The following is a 12267-nucleotide window of genomic DNA, read 5'->3' as shown; positions in this document are numbered from 1 at the left end:
CCTCAATTGTAGAGGAGCCCACACCGCCGTCTCCATGGACTGCCAAGTACGACTGGATGAAATCAAGAAAACAGTAACTGCCAACCCAACAACCAATCAGCCGGCGAGCTTCAATATCCAAGCTACGTCGTTCCCAGTGCTTCCCAACGCTTCTGCCTCTGCTACGCAGACGTCCACACCAGGTCAGACCACCCCTCAATGGGGACCCAGGACACACTGCTTCACCTCACCAGCAACATCATCTCCATAATTCCGAATTCAACTCAAACCTTAGAAATCTAATACTTGATAACAGACTGAACAAAAACCACCTAATTATCGCAGGGGACTTTAATATTGACCTCTGCGAGCCAGAACACCCTACTGCTGTTAGCTTCCTCAACTGTATGAATTCCTGCTTCCTCATACCCTTAATCACTAGACCTACTAGAATCACTGATAGCACTGCCACGACTCTAGATCACATCTGGACAAACATAACCTCTCCGCTTACTTCAGGTATAATCACCGATAGCACTACAGACCATTACCCCACATTTCTCTTAACTAACATTAGCAAACCACCTCTTGAGTCAAGAGAGATACGTTTTAGACTACACAATGAAACTGCTATAGACAATTTTATAACTGCTACTGATAATGTCAACTGGGAGTCCGAGTTAGGTAACATAGAGGACATCAACCTAGCAGTGCAATCTTTTCTTCAAAAAACTCTTAGCCTTTATAATACCCACTGCCTTATGCTTACAAAACAAGTCACAACCAAAAGGCTTAACAATCCCTGGCTTACAAAGGGAATACTTAAATCTATTAATAAAAAACATGACCTTGAGAAGAAGTATAGGTTAGGAATTGTCTCCAAAGAATTCTCAAAGAATTACTCATTATTGCTATCTAAGATAATTAGACGAGCCAAAACTAAATACTACGAAGATAAATATACCCAAATAAAGAGCAACATTAAACAAACTTGGAGAACAATTTCACAAATATTGGGATCAAAGAAGTCTTTATATAACAAACCGACTCTCCTGTCTAAAAACGATGGTCAGCTTTCAGCCTCTGATTCTGCTATTGAGTTCAATAGGTTCTTCTCTTCCATTGGTTCATCCCTTGCTAATGATATTCCATCTTCCAGTACTGACATTAAGGACTATCTTACAGGTAACTATCCACAGTCTCTGTACCTAAAGCCTATTAATTCCGCTGACGTCATTGAGATAATCCTTTCCCTTAAAACTAAGTCTGGTGCCCTTGAGGAGATACCAACTTTAATCTACAAAAAAGCCTCCAGATCTTTAGCCCCTGCTATTGCTTTGCTCTTCAACAAGTCACTTGAACTCCAAACCTTTCCAGATATTCTAAAAAAAGCGAGAGTAACACCTGTCCACAAATGTGGTGATCTCACAGATGTTAACTACAGACCGATATCAATCCTGCCAAACTTGTCAAAAAATTTTGAAAAACTAATCTATAAGCAGCTTTACTCATATCTAGCCAAACTCAATATACTTAGCCCTTGCCAATATAGCTTCAGGCCCGAAAAAAGCACTAACGATGCACTTATAATTATAATAATAATAATAATTTTTATTTAAGTAAGGTACATACATAAAGAGATTTTACAAAGTTTGTTGGCTTTATAGATAGAGCTAGTACATACAATGCCTAAAGCCACTATTACGCAAAGCGTTTCGGGCAGGAAAAACATTAATGACTAAAGCTTAAAACTAATGGGTAAAAAGAATAAGATGTGTTGAGTACAAATAAAAATTGAGGTAAAAGAGGGGGGAACATTGTTGAAAAAGCAGCACAAATACAATTACAAATTATTACAGAAAATTACATTCAAACAGCGTTGATTTGAAAAACAAAAAAAACAAAAACAAAAAACATACATGGGTTGACAACAGAGGGGTAAGGTAGGTTACAGGGAATTTATTAGGTATAGCTTCGTTTTTAACTTAAACTGGTTGAGAGAGGTACAGTCTTTAACATGGTTGGGAAGGTCATTCCACATTCTGGGCCCCTTGATTTGTAGAGCATTTCTGGTTTGATTAAGTCGTACTCTAGGAATATCAAAACTGTATTTATTTCTGGTGTGGTGCTCATGGGTTCTGTTACAACCTTCTATGAAGCTTTGAGATCAGGATTGGCATTATAGTTTAGCGTTTTATATATGTATAATACACATGAGAGAATGTGCAGTGACTTAATGTCTAACATATTCAGAGATTTGAGTAGGGGTACCGAGCGATGTCTGGGGCCAGAATTGGATATTGTCCTAATAGCAGCTTTGTGTTGAGTAATTAGAGGACGTAAGTGATTTTGGGTAGTAGAGCCCCAAGCACAAATACCATAGTTGAGATATGGATAGATAAGGGAGTAATAGAGAGTCACCAGGGCAGGGCGTGGTACATAATATCTGATCTTAGAAAGAATGCCCACAGTTTTTGAAACTTTTTTTGATATGTTTAGAATGTGTCCTTGGAAATTCAGCTTGTGGTCAATGAGAATGCCAAGGAATTTGCCATCTAATTTGTTACAAATTTGGGTATTGTTTATTTTGAGATTTATTTGATTAGAGGATTTATTGCCAAACAGAATATAGAAAGTTTTGTCAATGTTAAGGGTGAGTTTGTTGGCAGTTAGCCACAGATGGACTTTATTTAGCTCAGTATTTACTGTGGCATTTAGAGCAAGGGGATCAGGACTGGAGTAAATGAAGGTTGTGTCGTCAGCAAATAGAATTGGTTTAAGGTGTTGGGAGGCATTTGGAAGGTCATTAATGTAGATGAGAAAGAGGAGAGGGCCAAGTATGCTGCCCTGGGGAACACCAATGTTGATGGGTAGGGTGGGAGAAATTGTATTATTCACAGAAACACATTGGAGCCTGTCAGTAAGGTAGGATTTGAGGTATTGTAGGGAGTGTCCTATGACACCATAATGATGTAATTTAAGAAGAAGGTTTTGGTGGTTGACAGTATCGAAAGCTTTACGCAGGTCCACAAATAACCCAACAGGGAACTCATTTTTATCAAGAGCTGTATGAATCGAGTTAAGCATACTAATAAGTGCATCGTTAGTGCTTTTTTTGGGCCTGAAGCCATATTGGCAAGGGCTGAAGCCATATTGGCAAGTATATTGAGTATGGCTAGATATGAGTAAAGCTGCTTATAGATTAGTTTTTCAAAATTTTTTGACAAGTTTGGCAGGATTGATATCGGTCTGTAGTTGTTAACATCTGTGAGATCACCACATTTGTGGACAGGTGTTACTCTCGTTTTTTTTAGAATATCTGGAAAGGTTTGGAGTTCAAGTGACTTGTTGAAGAGCAAAGCAATAGCAGGGGCTAAAGATCTGGAGGCTTTTTTGTAAATTAAAGTTGGTATCTCCTCAAGGGCACCAGACTTGGTTTTAAGGGAAAGGATTATCTCATTGACGTCAGTGGAATTAATAGGCTTTAGGTACAGAGACTGTGGATAGTTACCTGTAAGATAGTCCTTAATGTCAGTACTGGAAGATGGAATATCATTAGCAAGGGATGAACCAATGGAAGAGAAGAACCTATTGAACTCAATAGCAGAATCAGAGGCTGAAAGCTGACCATCGTTATTAGACAGGAGAGTCGGTTTGTTATTTATAGACTTCTTTGATCCCAATATTTGTGAAATTGTTCTCCAAGTTTGTTTAATGTTGCTCTTTATTTGGGTAAATTTATCTTCATAGTATTTAGTTTTGGCTCGTCTAATTATCTTAGATAGCAATAATGAGTAATTCTTTGAGAATTCTTTGGAGACAATTCCTAACCTATACTTCTTCTCAAGGTCATGTTTTTTATTAATAGATTTAAGTATTCCCTTTGTAAGCCAGGGATTGTTAAGCCTTTTGGTTGTGACTTGTTTTGTAAGCATAGGACAGTGGGTATTATAAAGGCTAAGAGTTGTTTTAAGAAAAGATTGAACTGCTAGGTTGATGTCCTCTATGTTACCTAACTCGGACTCCCAGTTGACATTATCAGTAGCAGTTATAAAATTGTCTATAGCAGTTTCATTGTGTAGTCTAAAACGTATCTCTCTTGACTCAAGAGGTGGTTTGCTAATGTTAGTTAGGAGAAATGTGGGGTAATGGTCTGTAGTGCTATCGGTGATTATACCTGAAGTAAGCGGAGAGGTTATGTTTGTCCAGATGTGATCTAGAGTCGTGGCAGTGCTATCAGTGATTCTAGTAGGTCTAGTGATTAAGGGTATGAGGAAGCAGGAATTCATACAGTTGAGGAAGCTAACAGCAGTAGGGTGTTCTGGCTCGCAGAGGTTAATATTAAAGTCCCCTGCGATAATTAGGTGGTTTTTGTTCAGTCTGTTATCAAGTATTAGATTTCTAAGGTTTGAGTTGAATTCGGACACATCAGTGTTAGGAATTCTATAAACTGCACCCACAGACAGGACAGACTCGGCACCCTTGACTCTGAAGCTGGCGAAGATATACTCCCCATAGCAGTCTCTAGTTCTAATTTCTTTTAGGCATGTTAGTTCTTGGTGGTAGTAAAGAGCAGTGCCACCACCTCTCTGAAGTTGACGACAGTTGTGAATTGCTGAGTAGTTAGGCATGTTAAAGAGTTGAGTAGTATCCTCTTTCAACCATGTTTCAGTAAGTATAAGAAAAGAGAATTTGTTGCCAATAGCTTTAATCAAGGCACTAACATCATCGAAGTGTTTACCTAGGGATCTAACGTTCAAATTGATTACAGAGATATTCTGATTATGAGTTAATACATTGTTTACATCATGTGCTGCAAAATATCTGCAATTTAGATCATTAAAGTGATTATTGTCATAGATAGTGGATAAGAGGTTAAGTTCTGGGTCTATACTTGACGCATTAGTATGCTTAACTCGATTCATACAGCTCTTGATAAAAATGAGTTCCCTGTTGGGTTATTTGTGGACCTGCGTAAAGCTTTCGATACTGTCAACCACCAAAACCTTCTTCTTAAATTACATCATTATGGTGTCAGAGGACATTCCCTACAATACCTCAAATCCTACCTTACTGACAGGCTCCAATGTGTTTCTGTGAATAATACAATTTCTCCCACCCTACCCATCAACAATGGTGTTCCGCAGGGCAGCATACTTGGCCCTCTCCTCTTTCTCATCTACATTAATGACCTTCCAAATGCCTCCCAACACCTCAAACCAATTCTATTTGCTGACGACACAACCTTCATTTACACCAGTCCTGATCCCCTTGCTCTAAATGCCACAGTAAATACTGAGCTAAATAAAGTCCATCTGTGGCTAACTGCCAACAAACTCACCCTTAACATTGACAAAACTTTCTATATTCTGTTTGGCAATAAATCCTCTAATCAAATAAATCTCAAAATAAACAATACCCAAATTTGTAACAAATTAGATGGCAAATTCCTTGGCATTCTCATTGACCACAAGCTGAATTTCCAGGGACACATTCTAAACATATCAAAAAAAGTTTCAAAAACTGTGGGCATTCTTTCTAAGATCAGATATTATGTACCACGCCCTGCCCTGGTGACTCTCTATTACTCCCTTATCTATCCATATCTCAACTATGGTATTTGTGCTTGGGGCTCTACTACCCAAAATCACTTACGTCCTATAATTACTCAACACAAAGCTGCTATTAGGACAATATCCAATTCTGGCCCCAGACATCACTCGGTACCCCTACTCAAATCTCTGAATATGTTAGACATTAAGTCACTGCACATTCTCTCATGTGTATTATACATATATAAAACGCTAAACTATAATGCCAATCCTGATCTCAAAAGCTTCATAGAAGGTTGTAACAGAACCCATGAGCACCACACCAGAAATAAATACAGTTTTGATATTCCTAGAGTACGACTTAATCAAACCAGAAATGCTCTACAAATCAAGGGGCCCAGAATGTGGAATGACCTTCCCAACCATGTTAAAGACTGTACCTCTCTCAACCAGTTTAAGTTAAAAACGAAGCTATACCTAATAAATTCCCTGTAACCTACCTTACCCCTCTGTTGTCAACCCATGTATGTTTTTTTGTTTTTCAAATCAACGCTGTTTGAATGTAATTTTCTGTAATAATTTGTAATTGTATTTGTGCTGCTTTTTCAACAATGTTCCCCCCTCTTTTACCTCTATTTTTATTTGTTCTCAACACATTTTATTCTTTTTACCCATTAGTTTTAAGCTTTAGTCATTAATGTTTTTCCTGCCCGAAACGCTTTGCGTAATAGTGGCTTTAGGCATTGTATGTACTAGCTCTATCTATAAAGCCAACAAACTTTGTAAAATCTCCTTATGTATGTACCTTACCTAAATAAAAATTATTATTATTATTATTATTATAATACTGCACAACAAACTCAGTCCTCTCCACCTCTCTTCCCTCACCCACCACCTCCACCTTATTCTCCTCTTCAGAACCTTTCATATGAACGAGTCACTGCCTGTGTACAAGCTGCTTACTTGAAGGCCAAGGACGATGACCGTGACTTTGCTGACTATCTTCCTATTTTTCTCACTCATAACGGCCTTCCTAGTATCTCTGTTCCTCCTACTCAGCTATTGCGTTCTGCTCCATTCTCGCCTACAGTCCTCACTCCACAAAACACCACGACTTCAGCTGAGGAAAATACTACAGTTCCCCCACAACGTCCTACCAACCCACTCCTGACTGCTACAGAAAACGGTTCCACTGACCAAACAGCACATCCTGGACTATCCCAAACTGAATCATCCATGTCAAAAGCACCTTCACCCTCTTCTCCCAACATTGTCCCCTCCACTTCTAATCTGACTTCAAACACTACAACCTCTGATACCTCTCACCCGGTCCCTGTCAACAAGCCTTCTGCCTTCCTCCATCCCCCAACAACTACAGTCATTTCTTCTGTAACTCATCTCATCTCGTCCCGAGCCCGCTTAGCAACCCGTTGTCTTACTCCCACCTCCCGCTGTCAATTTCCCACAATTCCTACCACCCTCCTCCAAGATGCACCCTCCTCAGTAACTGCCCAACTCATTGAATCACACAAACCTCATGCTCCTGTACATGCACAAAACCCCACCAGCACCCCATCAAAACCTAAAAATTCATAAAGATCATCCAATTTAATGTGCGGGCATATTTCTCCATTAGACACATGGTGTCAGATTTTATTGAGCTCGAGAGACCTGATGTGCTATTATTAAATAGCACATATATTACGAACTCATATAAAATCAAACATTATGGCTACTCCTCTTACCAGTCACCAGATGAAGCATATGAAGGAGTTGCAACACTCATCCGTTCTTCATACAAACACGAACTCCTACACACTCAATGGCTTCACAAACATTTCCTAGCCATCAAATTTCACACACAAATGGGTTCTCTCATCATCTGCACAACCTACACCCGTCCTAACACCGGCATTCCCATGCAAGATTTCATAACACTCTTCAACCACACTCACTTGCCTGTTTTTCTGCTTGCAGACCTCAATGCACTTCATCCCACATTCCACCACAATACCTCAAATCAGCATGGCACACAGCTTCACCGAATATGCACTCAAAAACATCTATTCTTTCTTGGCCCTGACTTCCCCACTTTTTTCAATCATTTAGGTTCTGGCAGACCTGATCTCATATTCACCAACAGACATGGCAGCAACTTGCAACACTTCATTTCACCAGGGCCCATTACGGGCTCTGATCATATTCCTTTAATTCTCACAGTCTCCACAAATCCTATTCCCATCCCCAGTACTCCTCAATTCTCATACCTTAGGGCAAACTGGGACATGTTCAAACAACACATTGATGACACTGATCTCACTTATGAATACAATGACAAACATCACACTGACATCGACACACAAGCACGCAACATACAAGACACCGTCATTCATGCAGCAAATATCTCCATTCCTAAAACAACACACAAACCACATTTCACTTTCACCCCTTCCATTCGCTCAAAACGCCTCTTAGCTTGCTATCACACTAGATTCTTACAAAACATGCATCGTCATGGACAAATACTATGGGACCTAACAGCATTAAAAAACCACATCCTTAACAGCCTAGATGAAGATCACACAAAACATTGGAAACACCTCATAGAACAAGCAGAACAACACAGAAAACTGACACCTCAAGAATTCTGGAAACAAATCAAACGCTTACAAGGATCAACTCACACACCGTTTAAATACCTTCTTCATAATAACAACAAAATCACTGATCCTGATGTAGTACTCAACATTTTTAAACACCACTGGGAACGAATCTTTCACCCACATCCTCCTGAACCATTTGCCCACCCCAACATTGAAGTAGTCGAAGACTGGATACACCATAATAGACACGCAACTACACCAGACGACCTCATCCACCTTGACAATCTCAACTCAAACACTGAACTACAGACTCCCCTAACTCTAGCTGATGTCAAGACAGCTCTCATGGGCACTCGTCGTAGAGCCCCTGGTGCGTCTGATATTGGACATATCCTTCTTAGACAACTCCCTGCTTCTATCATTACTGCTATCACTAACCTATTCAACGCCTCCCTTGCCTCTGGATACTTCCCTCTCAACTTTAAGTCTGCCACAGCCGTTCTTATTCCAAAACCTGGGAAACCCCACACTGACCCAAAGAACTACAGACCCATCAGCCTTCTAGAGACACTTGGCAAAGTCTTTGAAAGGCTGATCAACCAGAGACTTAGAACCCACCTAGAACACAATGACTTATTCACTAACAAACAGTTTGGATTTCGGCCTCACCGGTCCACTCACGACGCCTTAAACATCATGACCAACTACCTCAGTATCAATCAGCACCAAAGACTTAAGACTGCACTCATCACTAAGGACGTTGAGAAGGCCTTTGACACTGTTTGGCATGACGGCCTAAAATTCAAATTATGCAACAACTTTAATCTTTCTCTTATCACCACCAAACTTCTTTCTAACTACTTAGACAATAGGACAATGAGAATTAAGTTCCTCCGACAACACTCTGACTACTTCAACTTACATGCCGGTGTTCCCCAAGGCTCTGTTCTTGCCCCAACACTCTACATCCTATACATCAACGACATTCCTGATCCTGTTCATCACACTTCATTAACCATATGTTACGCCGATGATGTCTCTCACCTTGTCACCAGAAACACCATTGATACACTAACAAACAGAGCACAAGCAGAACTTGATGTTGTCACTGAGTGGGAGTATAACTGGCGTATCAAAACCAACTCCACCAAATCCAAAATCACCTACTTTTTTGTAAAAGAACTATTCGCCCTATTCCTCTTAAACTCTATTCATACACTCCAAATCCTATTTATATCTCTGTGTCTCCCTCCTCCACAGTCCTGTGTCACCCTCCTCCACAGTCCTGTGTCTCCCTCCTCCACAGTCCTGTGTCACCCTCCTCCACAGTCCTGTGTCTCCCTCCTCCACAGTCCTGTGTCTCCCTCCTCCACAGTCCTGTGTCTCCCTCCTCCACAGTCCTGTGTCTCCCTCCTCCACATTCCTGTGTCTCCCTCCTCCACAGTCCTGTGTCTCCCTCCTCCACAGTCCTGCGTCTCCCTCCTCCACAGTTCTTGGACTCACATTTGATCGATAACTACTCTTTCACACACATTACACAGAAACATGCAATAGCTCTTCTAGCCATGGAAAAACTGTACAGAATTAGATTTGCAAAACCTGACACAAAAATGCACCTTTACAAAGCACTTATTAGACCTCTTTTAACATATGCTCCACTTGCTCTTTCTCTATCTGCACCTACTAACAAACTAAAGCTTCAAAGAATACAGAATAGAGCACTAAGATGGGTACTCAACACCCGATGGCAAGAGTTTATTACCAGTCAAAGTCTCCATGAAAGTACGAAAATTTCTGCCCTGAATGTCTAATGGAAAACTTTATCAGACAGACAAATTGATAGACTACTCACTTATCATGAACAACCCATTGATTTTCTCCTACACACTCTCAGACTACCACGGAACAATCATGACCTCTTCTCTACCATCCATGATCCTCCTCCTAACTCTGTATTTCGATAAACTTTAGCTCTCAACACCCAGCATCCACCATCATTACATATTCAGCTCTTAACAACCAGCACAAGCCATCCGTAAAAGTTCAGCCCTGACGCTCTTGAGCCAATCACTGCGATGTTGTGAGTTTTGTGATGTCCCTGTTGTTGTCACTGAAAACACCCGACTGAGTCCCTGCCTCGAATGCCGCAACCAAACGACACGCAGCTGGGTTTAGCCCTGGCACTTTTTCTCCTACAAATCTTCTTCCTCTCACCCCCGTTATCTTCTTCTGTCCCCACTTCCAAGCTCGCCCCGCGGGCATCTTCTCCTGTATTATTCTATTCTGGTTGGTCAGTTACCGCCCCACACCTGTGATAGCTAAGTCCACTACGGGCTCACCATAGCTTGAAATCTTTTATTCCAAGTAGGTCATTGGACCCAAACCTAACCTGACGACGCTCAATCATGCCAAAATACTACTGTGATTACTGCGACACCTACCTCACACATGACTCTCCCTCGGTGCGGAAAACTCACTGCGAGGGGCGAAAACACAAGGAAAATGTCAAAATGTACTACCAGAAGTGGATGGAGGACCAAGCTCAGTCTCTGATTGATGCAACAACTGCTGCATTTAAAGCCAGGAAGATTCCAAAGGGAGCAGCCATTCCTCCACCGAGCAGCATGCAAGGAGGACCAGGAGGTCCTGTTGGGCAAGAAGATACATTCGGTTCAGGGCCTCAGAACATGGGTGGTCCTGGAGGTCCCCCAATAGGGCCAGGAATGGGGAACATGGGCCCTCCAGGCGTGGCTGGTGCAAACATACCAGGCAACATGGGTATGCCCCCAATGGGTCCAAGAGGACCCATGATGGGGCCACCAATGATGGGTGGCTCAAGCATGCCACCAGGTATGATGCCAGGGATGCCGCCTCCAATGGGTGGTCCCATGGGATCAATGGGACCTCCACACATGGCTGGACCTCCACAGATGGCTGGACATCCTCAGATGTCTGGACATCCACACATGGCTGGACATCCTCAGATGGCTGGACATCTTCAGATGGCTGGACATCCTCAGATGGCTGGACATCCTCAGATGGCTGGACATCCACAGATGTCTGGACCTCCGCAGATGGCTGGACATCCACAGATGTCTGGACAATCACAGATGTCTGGACAATCACAGATGTCTGGACAATCACAGATGTCTGGACAATCACAGATGTCTGGACAATCACAGATGTCTGGACAATCACAAATGTCTGGACAATCACAAATGTCTGGACAATCACAGATGTCTGGACAATCACAGATGTCTGGACAATCACAGATGTTTGGACAATCACAGATGTCTGGACAATCACAGATGTCTGGACAATCACAAATGTCTGGACAATCACAGATGTCTGGACCTCCACAGATGGCTGGACCTCCACAGATGGCTGGACCTCCACAGATGGCTGGACCTCCACAGATGGCTGGACATCCGCAGATGGCTGGACATCCACAGATGGCTGGACATCCACAGATGTCTGGACATCCACACATGGCTGGATATCCACAGATGGCTGGACATTCACAGATGGCTAGACATTCACAGATGGCTGGACATCCACAGATGGCTGGACATCCACAGATGGCTGGACATTCACAGATGGCTGGACACCCACAGATGGCTGGACGTCCACAGATGGCTGGACATCCTCAGATGAGGTCTAGACATTCACAGATGTCTGGACATCCACAAATGGCTGGACCTCCATAGACAAGACATATATCAAGACAATCATATATATGTAGAGCGTAAATAGGTGGCCGAGGGCCTAGAGACACTTCAAGATGTTACACGACCAGAGATCACAAACATCTACCATCTACTCATGCTCACTTTAATATATTTCAATCTATTATAATATGTGTTGTAGCTAATAAGTTAATCATAAATATCAACAACACTTGTTCAGTGAATATTGAAAAATAAATATTAAAGGAACTTCTGCTTGTTTAATTTATTCTGAATGTTAGAAGCACATCTCAGGTCTGAAGGCTCGTGTATTATATGCATACCATTCTTGTATCCAGTTCAACTATTTTCCTCAACACTGCTGCCGGCATTCCACTCTTCCACAACCCTATTTCCAGACTAGTTTCCTATGTGCCTCTTAAAACTTAATTTCCTCAGGACATTTGG

The 12267-nt window shown here is 41.7% G+C and overlaps 1 protein-coding gene across 1 annotated transcript; it reads left to right on the top strand.

Moving 5' to 3' along the window:
• Positions 1–10527: 10527 nt before the first annotated feature.
• Positions 10528–11841, top strand: LOC138371148 (U1 small nuclear ribonucleoprotein C-like). Its single transcript, XM_069335984.1, has 2 exons — positions 10528–11211; positions 11551–11841. The coding sequence occupies exons 1-2, from the start codon at positions 10540–10542 to the stop codon at positions 11839–11841; spliced, it is 963 nt and encodes a 320-aa protein (XP_069192085.1). The 5' UTR covers positions 10528–10539.
• Positions 11842–12267: the final 426 nt, after the last annotated feature.

This window comes from Procambarus clarkii, chromosome 35 (genome assembly GCF_040958095.1).
Source record: "Procambarus clarkii isolate CNS0578487 chromosome 35, FALCON_Pclarkii_2.0, whole genome shotgun sequence".
In the NCBI taxonomy this organism is placed as follows: Eukaryota; Metazoa; Arthropoda; class Malacostraca; order Decapoda; family Cambaridae; genus Procambarus; species Procambarus clarkii.
This window is presented reverse-complemented; position numbering and strand designations above follow the sequence as displayed.

Bases quoted from the DNA above. Each gene is read 5' to 3' on its own strand.
- LOC138371148 (XM_069335984.1), top strand. From the start codon at position 10,540: ATGCCAAAATACTACTGTGATTACTGCGACACCTACCTCACACATGAC. The intron at 11,212-11,550 runs GCTGGACATCCA...GGACCTCCACAG, and splicing joins TGTCTGGACCTCCGCAGATG to ATGGCTGGACATCCGCAGAT.